The 17,443-nt window shown below is 46.4% G+C and overlaps 1 protein-coding gene across 1 annotated transcript in view; it reads left to right on the plus strand.

Moving 5' to 3' along the window:
- Positions 1-17,205, plus strand: part of ACTN3 (actinin alpha 3) — a 42,362-nt gene extending 25,157 nt beyond the window's left edge. Inside the window, exons 6-21 of the mRNA XM_032234063.1 lie at positions 34-112; positions 1,489-1,570; positions 2,081-2,166; positions 2,935-3,027; positions 4,378-4,608; positions 7,211-7,358; positions 7,988-8,138; positions 9,629-9,737; positions 9,875-10,015; positions 10,376-10,558; positions 11,341-11,475; positions 12,441-12,620; positions 13,611-13,757; positions 13,921-13,986; positions 15,299-15,457; positions 16,651-17,205. Of these exons, the coding sequence (XP_032089954.1) occupies positions 34-112; positions 1,489-1,570; positions 2,081-2,166; positions 2,935-3,027; positions 4,378-4,608; positions 7,211-7,358; positions 7,988-8,138; positions 9,629-9,737; positions 9,875-10,015; positions 10,376-10,558; positions 11,341-11,475; positions 12,441-12,620; positions 13,611-13,757; positions 13,921-13,986; positions 15,299-15,457; positions 16,651-16,809 (2,149 nt within the window). The 3' untranslated portion in view covers positions 16,810-17,205. The remainder of the gene's footprint in view (positions 1-33; positions 113-1,488; positions 1,571-2,080; positions 2,167-2,934; positions 3,028-4,377; positions 4,609-7,210; positions 7,359-7,987; positions 8,139-9,628; positions 9,738-9,874; positions 10,016-10,375; positions 10,559-11,340; positions 11,476-12,440; positions 12,621-13,610; positions 13,758-13,920; positions 13,987-15,298; positions 15,458-16,650) is intronic.
- Positions 17,206-17,443: the final 238 nt, after the last annotated feature.

Consider the following 17,443-nt stretch of genomic DNA (forward strand, 5'->3'; position numbering starts at 1 on the left):
ATCTTCCTTTTCTCCCAATGTGCCCCTTACCAGCTGGAAGGATGGCCTGGCACTCTGCGCCCTGATCCATCGGCATCGTCCCGACCTCATTGATTACGCCAAGCTCAGAAAGGTGATGGGCTTTCCTTGTAGAGCACTTGTGGCTCTTTCCTTCTGACTCTTTTGGCTGCCCCCCTCCCTCTCTCTCTCTCTCTTTCTTTTTTTCTTTTCTTTTCTTTAAAGCAGCTTCTGGGCTCATCCTCATCTCTCACTAACATCCCCCCCTAACCATCCCATCAATGTGCCATAAGGATGGGTATCAAAAAAGGTCAAAATGGCAGGCATGGCTCCATGATTGAAGTCGCACATCTCTTTATGTCCAAGCAATGCATATTTTTTTAGAAAAAGGCAGCCGGCTTTATTGATTTGATTTGGTTTTTTGTTTGTTTGCTGCCTTCCCACTGTTCCTCCCACTTTGATGTGGCTTACAGCATTCAGTGGTTGAGGGCTTGTGCAGATTTTTGCAATTCAGATCTTTTGTGGTAGGGCAGTGGTTAGAATGCAGTATTGCAGGATAACTCTGCCCACTGCCAGCAGTTCGATCCTGATTGGCTCAAGTCTAAGTGCTGTTGCTATTGCCTGCCCGCCCACCCAGTGGTTCGAATGCAGGATTGCTGGCTAACTCGCTGCTCGCTGATCCTGATTGGCTTGAGGTTAACTCAGTCTTCTATCCTTCTGAGGTCTAGAAAATGAAGGCCCTGATTGTTGGGAGCAATATGCTTACTCTGTAAACTGCTTAGAGAAATCTTTAAGCACTGAAGCAGTATATAAGTCTTAGGGCTGTTGCTATTGCTATCCTTATCTCTGCACTGTGACATGCATAGTGGCTTAAGAATAAAGATGCACTATACTCCCCTCACCTCCATTATGATTATCACTAGATTAAGCAGTGTAACTTTATAGTTAAGATTCTGCTTTGCATGAAGGCAGCCCCAAGTTCAGGATTTGGCCCATCCAATTCAAAGACTCAGCAATTCCACTGCCTAAGCTTTGGAGAACCCCTGCTAGAAAGGGGAGATACTGTAGGGGATGACCAGGCTGAGCCCAAGGGAGGGGTTAAACACATCATAAGTCACGGGTTCCTGCGCGCCCACAAGAGATCTAAGCCCAGCCAACCTTGAATTCTGTTGATTTTTATTTACCACCAATTTCCTTTGACCGTTAGTAGCTCAGATTTTTGTAGTGAGTTTAAGTTTGCATTAAATCTTTATACTCATTTGCTGCTTGAATCCCCTGATTTCCTTGGCGCTTGGCAGATATTACCATGCAAGACAGGCTCAGAATCTAGTTTGGGTCAGATTTCTATCACCCCAGTGATTTGTTTTTCATGAACATGCAAACCTCGGTTAAGAGATGTCCAACTTGTTCCCTCCCTCTATCCTAGACAGCTCCCTTTTCTCAGAGTTGAAACCTCCTATACTAGGATAATTGTGTCCATGTCTTCCCTAGGATGATCCCATTGGGAACCTCAATACAGCTTTTGAAGTGGCTGAGAAATATCTGGATATCCCCAAGATGCTGGACGCAGAAGGTAAGAGAAGCTCAACGTGGTTTAAAAATGTAGGATTGGACCGGAGCAGAGTAGGTTGGGGATGCTCCTGTGGCTGGTGAACTTGTTCACCGGAGGGGCAGGTGAAGGGGACACATCTGCGTTCAGGCTTACTTGCTCTCTTGCATTATCAAGCTGCTTGAGCCGCGATGGCACAGTGGTTAGAGTGCAGTACTGCAGGCTCCTTCTGCTGACTGCCGGCTACCTGCAATTTGGCAGTTCAAATCCCACCAGGCTCAAGGTTGACTCAGCCTTCCGTCCTTCCGAGATCGGTAAAATGAGGAGCCAGATTGTCGGGAGAAAGAGGCTGTCTCTGTAAACCGTTTAGAGAGGGCTGTAAAAGCACAGTGAAGCGGTTTATAAGTTTAAGTGCTATTGCTATTCTTATCAGAGTAAGTGCTGGGTTGGCCGAGGGGCAAATCTTCTGAAAAGAAAATGCTTCTTCGTGTTCTGCTTCCATTATCTGCTTCTTTTCCTGGTTCCTCTCTGCAGATATTGTCAACACCCCCAAACCAGATGAGAAAGCCATCATGACATACGTTTCTTGTTTCTATCATGCTTTTGCTGGTGCGGAGCAGGTAAAAATCAAGTTTCTTCCTTAGGCGTTTAACTTTATAGGAGGCAAGACTCGGTGGGACAAACTAATATATTTAGATTCGTTTTGTGTAGATAAACCTTGACTTATGACCACAATTGAGCCCAGGATGTATGTTGCTGTGAGAAATTTGTAAAATGAGCTTTGCCCTATTTTACGACTTTCCATGCCACGTTTGTTAAGTGAATCACTGCAGTTGTCATGTTAGTAACAGGGTTGTTAAGTGAATCTCTGTTGACTTAACTTGTCAGAAGGTCACAAAAGGGGATCACCCGACCCCGGGACTCTGTCCATCATAAATATGAGTCCATTGCCAAGCATCTGAATGTAAAGCATTTGACCATGGGGATGCTGCAATAGTCGTAAGTGTATAAAATGGTCATATGTCCCTTTTTTCAATGCTGTTGTAAGTTTGAACGGTCACTAAATGTGCTGTTGTAAGTCGAGTACTACCTGTACTCTTCCCCTCATGTCATTTTCTGGGGCTTTTGCAGAATTCACTCCTGGTGAATTCAATCCTGCCAAATCAGGATTAGTTTAAAATACCATAAACTGTTTTGTTTTGTTATCTTTCAGTTAAGATATTTTTTTTCCAAAGACATGTATGTTTAGCCTGTACAGGAGAAATAGAAAAACCCAGGGAGTTCCTTTCTCCCCATCTCCTGGGTGGGGGCAGAGGGAGAGAGAAAATATTTTTATGATGTGTTATAAATCATGTCTGCTTCTCCCCCCCCCCCCCTTTTGCTTCCAGGCTGAGACAGCAGCCAATAGGATCTGCAAAGTGCTGGCTGTCAATCAAGAGAATGAGAAACTGATGCAGGAGTATGAAAAGCTGGCCAGTGAGGTAACTTGCATCTTTAATTTCCCTGCAGGGAAAGTTCTAGAACCAGGCCCATTTTTATTCCCGGGGAATAAAAGGGGAATTAGCGAGGAAGAACAGGGGTGGGGGGAAGGAGGATGACTGATACGTCAATATCCAGATTGGGCAGAGGGTATTAGAAAGGAGAATGCAGAGTAACAGAGTTGGAAGGGACCTTGGAGATCTGCTAATCCAACCCCTTGCTCAACCAGGAGAGCGAAGCACCAAACTGCAATCTTTATTTTAAATCAGATCAAATCTTTTCCTCTGGATTGCATATTATCAGGCTTGAGAGTTGTAAGCAGTTAGAGTGCAGAGCTTGAAAACATTATAGCAAATCCATAGGAGGGGAGTGATGATGGACACAGCAAAGGATGTGGATCCCCACTGGCTCCTAACATTTCCCTTGGGGGTGGGGGGGCAAAGGCAAACTATTGTCCCAAGTGTGATAGGTTTCCCTTAAGGCAAAAGGAAAGAGGAAGAACCTAATCATGATCATTGTTGAAAATAAGTAAGGATCGCACATCGATTTCTCTATGGTTTCTGATTTTGGATCAAAACCGTAGCATCCTCATGCAAAAATGTATTTTAACAAATAAAGGCAGGAAGCCATAAATTCAAGTCTCACCTTAGCCATGAAAGCCGGCTGGGTGACTTTAAGTTAATCACCAGGAGACGGGGAGTTCTAGTCCTGCCTTAGGAATGGAAGGCAGCTGGGTGACTTTGGGCCAATCCCTTCTCTCTCTCAGCCCAATGCACCTCACAGGGTTGTTGTGGGGAAAATAGGAGGTGTGTTGGATATGTACACCTCCTTGAATTATTTGTAAAAGTAATAAAGGCGAGATGCAAAGAGAGAGTGAGAGATGGAGATGGCTAGAGAGTAGATGATAGATAGATGATAGATAGATAGATAGATAGATAGATAGATAGATAGATAGATAGATAGATAGATAGATAGATAGATAACCATAGATATTGATAGAGGGAGGAAGGAAGGGATAGGTAGAGAGGGAGACGGCTAGAGATATAGATGGTGGGTGGGTGGATGGATGGACAGACGGACGGACGGACGGATGGATGGATGGATAGATACTGTAGATATTGATGGAGGGAGGGAGGTAAAAGATAGAGATGGAGAGTAGAAGATTGATAGAGGTAGATAAAGAAAGAGACGATAGATGATAGATAGATAGATAGATAGATAGATAGATAGATAGATAGATAGATAGATAGATAGATAGATAGATAGATAGATAGATATGCCCCAAAGGAAGATTGAGTTAACGGTGATTCCCAAGGCCCCCAGAGATGACCGATCCTTTTTCTCCTGGGCAGCTGCTGGAATGGATCCGCCGCACCATCCCCTGGCTGGAGAACCGGGTGCCAGAGAAGAACATGGCTGCCATGCAGCGCAAACTGGAGGACTTCCGGGACTACCGCCGTGTGCACAAACCTCCCCGTGTCCAGGAGAAATGCCAGCTGGAGATCAACTTCAACACCTTGCAGACCAAGCTGCGCCTCAGCAACCGTCCAGCCTTCATGCCCTCCGAGGGAAAGATGGTCTCTGTAAGTCAAGGAGCAGAAATGGGGGAGCCCCACAAGCCATGGGGGAGGCTGGGCTTCACATTGGCTGGCTACAGGTTTTCCCGAAAGCCTCCTTGGTTTCTGAAAGCATCTGGCTGGAGCATCAATCCTCTTTCGTTGTTAGTCACGAAGTCATGTCCAACCCATCCCCACCCCATGGACAACCTTTCTCCAGGCCTTCCTGTCCTCTCCCATCCTCTGGAGTCCATTTAAACTCACGCCGACTGCTTTGGTGACTCCATCCAGCCACCTCCTTCTCTGCCGTTCCCTTCTTCTTTTTTTGCCCTCCGTCGTTCCCAGCATCAGGCTCTTCTCCAGGGAGTCCTTCCTTCTCATCAGGTGGCCAGATTCATCCTCTACTTCCACAATTTTGCCATGCCTGTGAAAACCTCTGAGGGAGTTTCTTCCTTTCTTTGTTGCTTTTTTATTTCAAGACACGTCTGGGAGATATTCCTCGAAGACATTCCTATCTAGCGGAATACTTCTTATTTTTAATTAAATTAAACAATTAAAATGGAGTTTCCCAACCTTGGCAACTTGAAGACCTGTGGACCAACTCCCAGAATTCTGGGAGTTGAAGTCCATGGGTCTTCAAGTTGGCAAGGTTGGGTAACCTTGCATTCAAGGTTTCCAAAACTTGTTGAAGAGCTAGTCTAGGTTAAGGCCATGCCACTTTCTGAGAAAAGGAAGTATTTCATAAATATAGAGCTACCTCCAAAGAGGCCTGCTTACCAGATTTTTTACAGGCTGGAAAAGGAAGAGAAATATTGAAAAGCAACAAATGTGAAGCTTACATGGTAATTTGATCTTTTGCACGCAAGCAAAAATCCCTTCATTTTTGAAAAACTATCTCCAAGAGAGAATTCTCAAGTGTAGCGTCTATAAAACGTTTCAACACTGCAGTGTTTAATTGCCAGAATTGGCCTTGCAGCCTGCAGATTTATTAACTGATGCCAGCGAACTTGGTGCTATTAAAGCACTTCATTAAAACAGCTCATTAAAAGCATTTTCTCAGCAAGGTTTGCTTTTCATTATCCTTACACTCTTTTGACACTAAGATTTGTTCACCTTGACCTTTTAAGTAGCAGAAGCTTTGTGGTTTAAAAATCTCTATTTTTGGCACTGGGTTGCTAAGGATTCATTTCATGTTGTTACATTAAAAAAAATTAATGGCTTACTTCTTTTTTTTTACTCTGCCTTGTTCTCACGATCTTGAGCTGAATCCATAACGTTATCTTATTATCAAAAAAGCAGAAATGAAGACAGATTGCCATCTATTAAACAACTAAAAATACTCCGTCAAATCATATCCTTAGTCAACGTTTAAAAAAGCTAAATGGTAACAAAAAGATAAAAATACATGAAAAATAAATTCCTTCGCTTACCCATTTGTTAGGCAGAGTGCCAAGAAAGCTGTTTTAATCAATTGCTTACTTGCTCTTGATTCACCCACTGAAAATAAAATAAATTACTGCCTTCAAAAGAACAGGAATTAAGACTAGCTTCCCTTCTTGTAGCCCCTAAATGTTTTAGTGTTTATTCAGCAGAGATTAAGAGGAGGGTGTGAGATCTTAAGACATGTTGCTCCTCTGTGGCTCTGCTTTCAGCTCAGTTAAAAACTGGTGACTTAGTTTTCCAAAGATTTGTTTAATTAACTGAATAACAGAGTTGGAAGGAACCTTGGAGATCTTCTAATCCAACATCCTTCTCAGTCAGGAAACTCTACAACATTTCAGACAAATGATGGTCCAATCTCATCTAAAGACCTCCAGTGATGGAGCACTCACAACTTCTGGTGGCAAGCTGTTCCACTGGTTAATTGCTCTCACTGTTAGGAAGTTTCTCTTTAGTTCTAAGTTGCTTCTCTCCTTGATTAGTTTCCATCCATTGCTTCTTGTCCTGCCCTCAGGTGCTTTGGAGAATAGTTTGACCTCCTCTCTCTTATTTGTGGTGGCCTCTCAAATATTGGAAGACTACAGTCAGGACATTCGGAGGTGACATTGATCAATCACATTTTTAAACTGCCCATCTCCCTTAACAGAGGGACTCTGGACAGCATACAATAAAATATGAACATATAAAGACAATATATAAAAGTTTAAAAAATTAAATAAAAGAGGCAAAGGTACTTAAAACACGTTTTAAAAATTAATTCAAAGGCGAAGGGAGGGTTCTCAGGGCACTAGCCAGCCCCAGGATTGCATGTTCCTCTGGGCTCCCCCTCCAAGGCTGCAGAGCCATATTTTCACTCTTTCCTGGAAGATCAGGAGGGTGGGGGCCTGTCTTCCCTTGGGAGGTTGTGGAGAATGTTTCACCGGGCAGGGGCCACAGCAGAGAAGGCTCATTTCTTGGAAACCCCCCCCCCCCAAATTGGAGTTTTTTAATTGATGGGGTCCGCAGCATACCTTCCCTGCATGACCAGGTGGGATGGGCAGACATCCTGGGAGATAGACAGATGTCGCTTCGTAAAAGACAACTTTGGGAGCGAGAAGAAATGCAGGAGGATTTCTGAAGGTGGGTGATCAGTAGTAAATGAGCTGGGACCCTCCCTTGGCTGAGGCTGTCCTCCCCCCTGTGCCTACAGGACATTGCCAATGCCTGGAAAGGTCTGGAACAAGTTGAGAAAGGGTATGAAGAATGGCTGCTGACAGAGATCAGGCGCCTGGAGCGCCTGGACCACCTGGCTGAGAAGTTCAAGCAGAAGGCCACTCTGCACGAGAACTGGACCAGAGGTATCTGCGGAGACCCCGACAGAATCCCCTTCTCTGCTCATGTTTGTTTATTTAGGCATATAATACATGGACTAGCAGTGGAGTGGTGTGGTGGCCTAGAGGTGGAGCTCTTGCCTCACAATCAGGAGGCTGTGAATTCAATCCTAGGTAGAGGCAGATATTTCTCTCTCTGGGCACTGAGAATATATCTGCTGAACAAAATTCCGCATTGGCGACAAGAAGGGCATCCAGCCAGTAAACATTCTGCTAGCTCCATTCAGTTGCCCAGAACTCCACCCCACAAAGGATTATGGGGTTGTTAAATGATGATGATGATACATGGACGAGCATTATATATTAACATTTCAGCTAGGTGAGCAAAACACAATAACATGTAAATGTCAAAAACAGATCTGTGTTCAGATAGCTAACCATTGAAGCGCAGCAGCATTGATATTTTTAAAAATTAAACACTGGACCCGTATATGCCCTCAGCTTACAGCCGGTCACGATCTAGTTTGATGTGGGACTCTGCAGTCACACTGAGGGGAGGGTACTCTGCCCCATTTATACAGAGATGCTCTCAATCAACCTTCAGCCCCCTTCCCTCAGCCGGGCCTTTAGCTCCCTTCTGCTTCCTTTCCTCCCAGGGAAGGAAGAAATGCTGTCCCAGAAGGACTATGAATCAGCTACACTCTATGAGATCCGGGCACTGATGCGCAAGCACGAGGCCTTTGAGAGCGACCTGGCCGCCCACCAGGACCGCGTGGAGCAGATAGCGGCCATCGCTCAGGAACTCAAGTAGGTGTCAACAAGCTGGCAGCAGCCTTATGGAGAAACACAAGCACCCCGTGTCATCAGTTCTACTCCCCAGTTCTACCTACTAGGATGGCTGCCCCAAGCCTGAAGCCTGACACTGCATGAGGGCTCTAAATGACTTGGGAACCTGGCCACCAAAGAGAGGAACAATGTATATACTTATAGCAATAGCACTTAAGACTTATAGACCGCAGATTTATAAACCACTTCATGGTGCTTTACATCCCCTCTTTAAGGGGCTTCCTGAGTCTCTGGCCCCCAATAATCTGGGTCCTCATTTTACTGACCTCAGAAAGATGGAAGGCTGAGCCAACCTTGAGCTGGTCAGGATCGAACTGCTGGCAGTCAGTAGAATTTGCCTGCAATGCTGCATTCTAACCACTGCGCCACCATGGCAAGAATAGCATACCACAGTACTAGAAGTAGCACTTATATACCGCTTCACAATGCTTCACAGCCCTCTCTAAGCCATTTACAGAGTCAGCCTCTTGCCCGCAACAACCTGGGTCCTCATTTTAGCGACCTCAGAAGGATGGAAGGCTGAGTCCGCCTTGAGCCGGTCAGGATCAAACTCCTGGCAGTTGGCAATGAGTTAGCCTGCAATGCTGCCTTCTAACCACTGCACCACCATGGATCTTATATAGAATAATACAGTTGGAAGGGACCTTGGAAGTCTTCTGGTCCAACCCCCTGCTCAATATACATCATACATTATGTGTATATACGTACGTATATATATATATATGTTATATTTATGCTGATAAATAAATAAAAGGAGACTAGTATAGATCTATTTCAAGCTATTTAACTCTCATCAGCTAGCCATACCCATGCTTGGAATCGAACCTGTGCTCTTATTGCCTCTAGGCAGATGTGTTAACCATTGAGCTACAGAGCTCGACTCCTTATCAGCCAGCCAGGGTGAGAGGTATATATTTAAAGTCTGTTTGGGCATACCAGGGGTTGTGACTTTAAATAAATAAATAAATAAATGTATGTATGTATGTATGTATGTATGTATGTGTATATATATATATATGTATGTATGTATGTATGTATGTGTGTGTATTTATATATATATATATATATATACACATACATACATACATACATACATACATACATACATACATACATATATATATATATATATATATATATATATATATGATTGTGTGTGTGTGCATGTGTATTTATTTCAGTTCCAAAGACCAAACTAAAAGGAAAAGGAACCTGCTTAAAATGGATTAAAGCCATGTTTTTCAACTTTGGCAACTTTAAGAGACACGGAATTAGACTCCCAAAAAGCACATCTTAAAGTTGCTAAGGTTGAGAAACGCTGGATTAAAAGAAGGAACAAATAAGATAAAATCAAGCCAGATAGTGTGGACTTCCAGATGATCCATTCTGCACATGCATTCAGGGCCTGGAAAAACAAAAAGGACTGTGTCTCAAAAACTTTCTCCCTGCAGTGAGCTGGACTACCACGATGCAGCCTCTGTGAACTCCCGCTGCCAGGCCATCTGTGACCAATGGGATACCTTGGGGACACTCACTCAGAAGAGAAGGGATGCCCTGGAGGTGAGAAAGGGGCTGACAGGTTGAGACAATGAAGGTCTCTTCTTGGATGTGGCTCATAGGTTTTGGGGGGAAGGTGTGGACCAGGCAGACGTCTCCCTCTCAGGATTTTCATCCAGCGTTCTTTCCCCTCTGCCCAGCGGGTGGAGAAGCTGCTGGAGACCATTGATCAGCTGTATCTGGAGTTTGCCAAGAGAGCCGCCCCATTCAACAATTGGATGGACGGAGCCATTGAGGACCTCCAGGACATGTTCATCGTGCACAGCATCGAGGAGATCCAGGTTGGCCTCAGGATAGCAATGGCATTTAGCAATGGCATATACCCCTTTACAGTGCTTTTACAGCCCTCTCTAAGCGGCTTACAGAGTCAGCCTCTTGCCCTCCAACAATCTGGGTCCTCATTTTACCCACCTCGGAAGGACGGAAGGCTGAGTCAACCTTGAGTCAGTTAGGATCAAATTGCTGGCAGCGGTCAGAGGCACTTATATACTGCTTTATGGTGCTTCACAGCCCTCTCTATGCGGTTTACAGAGTTAGCCTCTTGCCCCCAACAATCTGGGTCCTCATTTTACCCACCTCAGAAGGAGGGAAGGCTGAATCAACCCTGAGCCCCATCATAAGCTCTTTCTTCTCTCCTTCAGAGCCTGATCACAGCCCACGAGCAGTTCAAAGCCACCCTGCCAGAGGCCGACAAGGAGCGCATGGCCATCCTGGGCATTCAGAACGAGATCCAGAAGATTGCTCAAACCTACGGCATCAAGCTGTCGGGCCTGAACCCCTACACCACCCTCTCCCATCACGACATTGCCAACAAGTGGGACAAGGTGAGAGCCAAACAAGGATTAGGAATGGGAGAATCTGGAGTGGGTGGGTGGGTGGGAATCTATTTTTTTCCAGGCTGAATTGGATCCCTTGTAAATTGCTGCCCTCCATCCATGTTCGGTATTTATCCATCTGGGACCACAATGGAGCCCAGAATTTCTGTTGATAGGGCAAAGGCAGTTGTTAAGTGAGTTGTGCCCCATTTTACAACCTTTTTTGCATAGTTCTTAAGTGAATCATGTGATCATTAAGCGAATCTGGCTTCCCCAGCGACTTTGCTTGTCAGAGGGTCACAAAAGGGGATCGCATGACCCCAGGACGCAACAACCGTCATAAAAACAAACCAGTTGTCAAGCATCCGAATGTTGCCTGGGGATGCTACAACGGTCATACATGTGAAAAATGGTCGTAAGTCATTTCAGTGCCATTGTAACTTAGAATGGTCACTATATGAACTGTTGTAAGTCGAGGACTGTCTGTAGAAGATAATATTTGTAGCTCAGTGGGGTCCTTGGTGGTTTTTTTCTTGCAGACATTTCATCGCCCATCTGGGTAACATCATCAGTGCTAGAAGGGAGTGTTTTTTCTTCTGTAGGAACACTGACGATGTTACCTAGTTGGGTAATGAAACCTCTGCAGACAACAACCAAGCTCAGAAAGCACCAAACACCCCATATTATTGTCGTTTCCTGCTTTAAAGGGGCAAGATTTGGGGTGGGGAGGGTGGCATTACTTTTCTCAGTGAGATTTTAAACGCCAGTTTGCTTTCTCTCCTTCCATTTAGGTGAAACAGCTGGTTCCACATCGTGACCAGACCTTGCAGGAAGAACTGGCAAGGCAGCAAGCCAACGAACGCCTGCGACGTCAATTCGCCGCCCAAGCTAATATCATTGGTCCCTGGATCCAGACCAAGATGGAGGTCAGGCCTTCTTTCTCTTGCCCACATCAATACTGCGCTTCCTGTTCCTTTGGCGGGATGGGGCAGACTAGGACTGGTTATCGAGTAGGCCCAGCTTGCTGACTGGGGAATTCTGGGAGTTGAAATCCACGCATCTTTAAGTTGCCAAAGTTGAGAAATGCTGCCCTAATCTAAATCGGAATGGGGCAACTCTCCACAGTCAACTCACCTTGGGGCAACTCGACTGCAGGACAATTTAAATTTACTTACCCAAAATAAATTTTTAAAAAATGTTTTAATTTTTCTCATTCCCATTTCATTCTTTCCCTCATTTTAGCAATAGCAATAGCAGTTAGACTTATATACCGCTTCATAGGGCTTTCAGCCCTCTCTAAGCGGTTTACAGAGTCAGCATATCGCCCCCACAGTCTGGGTCCTCATTTTACCCACCTCGGAAGGATGGAAGGCTGAGTCAACCCTGAGCTGGTGAGATTTGAACAGCCGAACTGCAGAACTGCAGTCAGCTGAAGTAGCCTGCAGTGCTGCATTTAACCACTGCGCCACCTCGGCTCTTGCAACTTTTCTTTAATGATTCTATTCCACCATTTCTTTAGTATTGGTGTCACTCTTGCCCCACAATGAGTTGCCCGCCATTGAGTTGGCCGTGGCGAGTTGGCCACAATGAATTGTCATAGAATCAATCCAAATACCTTTTCAATATAGAGGCCATTTAAAGCATTCACACTAGAGAAACATGTAACCTGGGGAAAAAAACATAGGGGGCTAGTCTAACGATGGATCAGAAGAGACAAATAAGTATAAAACACTTAAATTGTTTTTCTTAGACCTGCATTTCCAATTTGCAAAATTCCACCAGCTTCTGGCGACCAAGGATGCCTCTTAATATTTGTGGGAAGAAAGCCCCGGAGAGAATTTGAGCCAGGTGTCCATCCCTTAAGTCAAAATTCTCTTTTTAACCCTTCCAGGAAATCGGTCATGTCTCCGTGGACATAAGTGGACCCCTCGAGGACCAAATGAACCAACTGAAGCAGCATGAGCAAAATATTATCAATTACAAAGTGAATATTGACAAGCTGGAGGGCGACCACCAGCTCATCCAGGAAGCTCTCGTTTTCGACAACAAGCACACCAACTACACCATGGAAGTAAGTGCCTGGACAGATGAGGGCAAGGAAAGCAGTGGGAAATACTGGGGGTCAACTCACAAAGCCTCCCTGGCCTGCTCTGGAGTTGCCATAGGAAAGGGGGGGGATGGAAAACCGATGAAATGGCATGGCAGCAAAAGACAGAAGCACATTCCAGACTTATCTCTCTCAAGGCTGTATCCCAGGGTTACTTACGGAAGCCGGAGGGGAGTGATCTCTACAACCTGTGAAGTTGTCCTGTTGGCGAATGTGATTGATGATACACCCTGGCGGGAGGGGGGGGGGAACAGGGTCATGATTGGGGCCGTAAATTACGTAGGGGCTTGGGAAGTGCTGACACGAAGCTCCTAATAAATAACTGGATTTCTGTTGCAGCTTGGCTGGAGGCTCATGATTTAATTAGGGCACTGTTAGTCCTTGATTTATGACCTCTATTGGGCGCAGAATTTCCATTGCTAAACAAAGCAGTTATTAACGACCTTTTTCGCCAGGGTGGTTAAGCGAATCACTACAGCGAAATCATGAGGTTGTTGAGTGAATCCAACTTCCCCCATTAACTTTGCTTGTTGAGAAAGCTGCAAATGGGACCCTGCAACTGTTGCCAAGTGACTATGGGATCATGTGACAGGACCCAAATTTTGATCATGGGACTGGGGGAATCACGTGACAGTCCATAAGCCAGTCCAGCTGTAAGCCATTGTTTTCAGTGCCACTGTAACCTTGAACGGTCACTAAATGAATGGTTATAAGTCCAGAACTACCTGTCTGTGCCTGAGACATTTGTCAACGACGCATTCCTGAACTTGGGGCCAGCCAAAATTTCCAGGCAAAGTTCTAAATCAAATGAGAGTGAGCATTTTCATGTCTTTCGACATGCCAAGTTCGGTCTGTTTCTCTGCATGTTTATAAAAGAAAGAAAGAGGAATCTCTCTTATTCCTGCCTCTTCTTCTCTACCGCTCTCCTCCTCCTCCTCCTCGTCTTGACCGCAGCACATCCGCGTGGGCTGGGAGCAGCTCTTGACCACAATTGCCCGCACCATCAATGAAGTCGAGAACCAGATCCTGACCCGCGATGCCAAAGGCATCAGCCAAGAACAGATGAACGAGTTCCGGGCCTCCTTCAACCATTTCGACCGGGTGGGTAGCAGACCGTTCTTGTGCCAGCATCTCTGTTAACAAAAATACCTCTTCATGGTGTTTGGGGTGGGGGCGGGGGGGCTGTCACTCAAGCCACACGCTGGGGGACTTTCCGAGTCTCCCCCTCCGCTTCTCACCTTTTCCCACTTTTGACTCATTGCAGAAACGAAATGGCCTGATGGACCCTGACGACTTCCGGGCCTGCTTGATCTCCATGGGATACGACCTGGTAGGGGACCAGCCTGAACTGGGAGGATTGTGTTCTGTGTACCTGCGGCATCTCTTGGAGGGGAGGGGCATTAGAGAGTGAGATTTTAACCTTGCGCATGTATATATAGCGATAAAGGAGACTATTTGCAGCTCAGAGTTGAAATGTGGGGTCCTTGGCACTCTCTGTACCGCATTGTTTTTTTGAAGACATTTCATCATCCAACTACATAACATCATCAAGTGTTAGTTGAGGTAGAGAGGGAGGGAGAAAGGGAGGGAGATGATAGAGATGAGAGAGAGAGAGAGAGAGAGAGAGTGATATAGATGATAGATAGATATAGTGATATAGATATAGGGTGATAGAGATGTTACAGAGAGAGTGATAGAGTGATAGATAGATAGATAGATAGATAGATAGATAGATAGATAGATAGATAGATGATAGATAGATAGATAGATAGATAGATAGATAGATAGATAGATAGATAGATAGATAGATAGATAGATGATAGATAGATATAGATAATGGTCTTGCAGCCCTCTGAGGAAGCCCATATGGGCTGTGTCAAGCTGGGAGGGAAACTTTTAACTCTTTCCTCCAAGGATGCAAAGCTGCCATCATCAAAGCCGTTGGGAGTATTTGGCTCAGCTGCAGAACCGGTTTGGTTTATGGCCTCTAGCCTGCCAATGCCCTTGCCAGTTTCCTGAAGTTCTCCTTCCTCTAATGGATTAAGGCTGGTTTTATAGCCTCTTTTTTTATTTCCCAGAGAGGCTGAGATTGCCAGGAAATAAGCAGTGGGAGAAAAAAAGGAGAGAACCACCTGGACAGCAGCATTACTTAAAGGGATTATTTAGCCTTCATGTCTAGATTAAAAAAAAAAAAACAGAATTCAGTTATCTTTGGGATTTTGCATTTCTCCCAGTGCTGGAGTCCTGTTTCTGGATCGAAAAATAAAAATGAGGAGGTAATGTATTGAATTAAAGAACGGTGTTTAAATTTTAAAGATGGCAAAATGAACATCAAGAGACTGGTGTGGATTTAGAAAGCGACCGATGTCCTCTTCCCCATCATTTTTCAATTTTTTCCTCTCTTGGATAAAACAAATTGCACGAACTGACTATCAATCCAGTTCCTTTGCTCAGACAAACGCTTCACTTGTTGGTTTTAGACAATAAAATTACCGGTTGTCTGTATGATGGAAACAATGTCTGAAAAGGGGGAAGGGGGAGCTCTGCCAGGCAGCTTTGAGCTATCCCACTCTGGGGCCTGCAGATTTGTCTGAATCGGGCAGAGAATCCACCCATCAGGGATCTTTCCTCTCACTCCCTAGGGCGAAGTGGAGTTTGCCCGTATCATGACCCTGGTGGATCCCAACAACACGGGAGTGGTGACCTTCCAAGCATTCATTGACTTCATGACCCGGGAGACAGCCGAGACCGACACGGCTGAACAGGTCATTGCCTCCTTCAAGATCCTGGCTTCAGACAAGGTGAGTCAGGAGAGGGCTGGAAGGGTGGGGTGTGTGTGTGTGCAGGAGAGAGATTCCGCCTCGGCCACACCAGTTTCGAAAGGGACTCTTATTTACAAGTGGGATTAAACCTAGATTAGCTAAAGAGAATCAGCATCCTGGATTCCGCCTGTCAGTTCTGCGGTTTTTTGCTGTTCTGACATAGGCTTCCCCAGCAGCACGAAGCCTCGTCCTCGTCCCAATAAACCCCTTTTATTGAATTGAATTCCTCTCCAGCAAAGTCTTTCCTCTCCCACAGTCAGCCTTCCCCAGACTCCAGGACCGCCCCATGTTCCTCCCCAACCCTCCTCACAGTCTGAGTCTGCTGCCAGCTCTGCTAGTTGCTGGTGGGCCACAACATTTGCCATCTCTGCTTCCCCCTTTCCCCACCGGCGAAAATCCTTTCTCTACTGAACGAGGAAACGCCAGCCCCCCTTCCCAAATCTGCTCTATAATCCCAGTTATTCTTCAATTAATGGTTTACAGTGGGCCAGCTCTGCCTCAGTAGGGCAGGAGACGAGGGAGTTGATCGTGACGGGCCTCTCCCTGTATCAGAGTCCTTTTTCTAGCGGCAGGAAGGACACCCAGAGGCTTCCCACCCCATATCAGCCCAGCAAGTAGCAAGTCATCTGAGCTGGTCTGGCCTTCTGCCCCTCGACAGACCCCACCTCCCAACCTAGCATTCCTAGGAAGCTCCTTCATACCACTTTGGACCTTCAACTTGGGTGTCCTCCAAGCCCACCCGGGGTAAAGCCACCCCCCTCTGCCCCCCCCCCCCCAACTAGAAATGCTAGATGGGTCCTTGACATCTCCTGCCAAGCAAATGTCTATGGAGATTCTCAACCACCCAGGTCCTGGTTGTCCCAAAGGTGCTTTTCCAAAAAGGAACGTGACTTTTTTTTTCTTGAAAACACTTTGCTTCTCATCCAAGAAGCTTTTCCAGTTCTGGCTGAATGGTGGGGAATGAAATGCAAATCTTTCCACCATTCCACTAGAATAGAAGCAGCTTCCTGGATGAAAAGCGAAAGGTTTTCAAGGGGGGGAAAGCAAAAGAGCCAAGGAAGCACTTGCCTTCTGGAAAAGCCCTCGTGGGGCTCCTCCCAAGCAGGGGCTGAGCTCTGGGCTACTCTGACCTCCTAACCGGGGTGGGGTGGGGTCTCCTTGGTCCTCCGCAGAGCTACATCACAGTGGACGAGCTTCGCCGGGAGCTGCCCCCCGAGCAGGCCGAGTACTGCATCACCCGGATGACCAAGTACAGCGGAGCCGATACCGTCTCGGGCGCCTTGGACTATGTCTCCTTCTCCAGCGCCCTGTATGGGGAGAGCGACCTGTGATTCCCTCCCCTCACCACAAAAGGCATGTGGGAGCAGAATGACCCCCTCCCTCCCAGGGAGCTAACACAATTCGAGTCCTGTGCCCAGGGCGCACGGCATAGCAGCCCCTTCCTCACATGCCCCCCCCCCCCATGTTGGGCAAAAGGTAACGAGAACCTCCCTCTCTCCACCCATGAGCCACAAGGGGAGGGGGGGTGTCTTTCTCAGAAAACCGTCTCTGTCCTGTCCTGCTGCCGTCTCTCTTCTTTGCTCCTGAGCTAGTCAGCCCTCCTCCCCCCAGGCTGTGCTCTGCCCTGCCTCCCCCAGACCCTTCTGGGTTTCTCAGCCCCCAGGCGATGTCCTGGAAGCTGTCTAGATGATCACCGGGGATGCCCCGAGGGGTGCCCAAGGAAGCAGGGCAGGGCCGGCATGGAACAGATGCTGTACCAATAAAACACCACACTCTGGAGGCCCATCTGTGGTCGGGGTCTTTCTTCTTGGGAGGCCAACGGGGTGGGATGCTACGCCAAGGTCCCGTAAGCTTAAAGGCCCGGCTGCTCAGCCAAGAGGGAACTCCTGTGGACACAAGGATGCTTAGAATGGGAATGGAAGGGATGGAATTCCATCTGTGGAGACTAATCCAGGAGAGAAGCAA

Source organism: Thamnophis elegans, chromosome 17, assembly GCF_009769535.1.
Source record: "Thamnophis elegans isolate rThaEle1 chromosome 17, rThaEle1.pri, whole genome shotgun sequence".
Taxonomy (NCBI): Eukaryota; Metazoa; Chordata; class Lepidosauria; order Squamata; family Colubridae; genus Thamnophis; species Thamnophis elegans.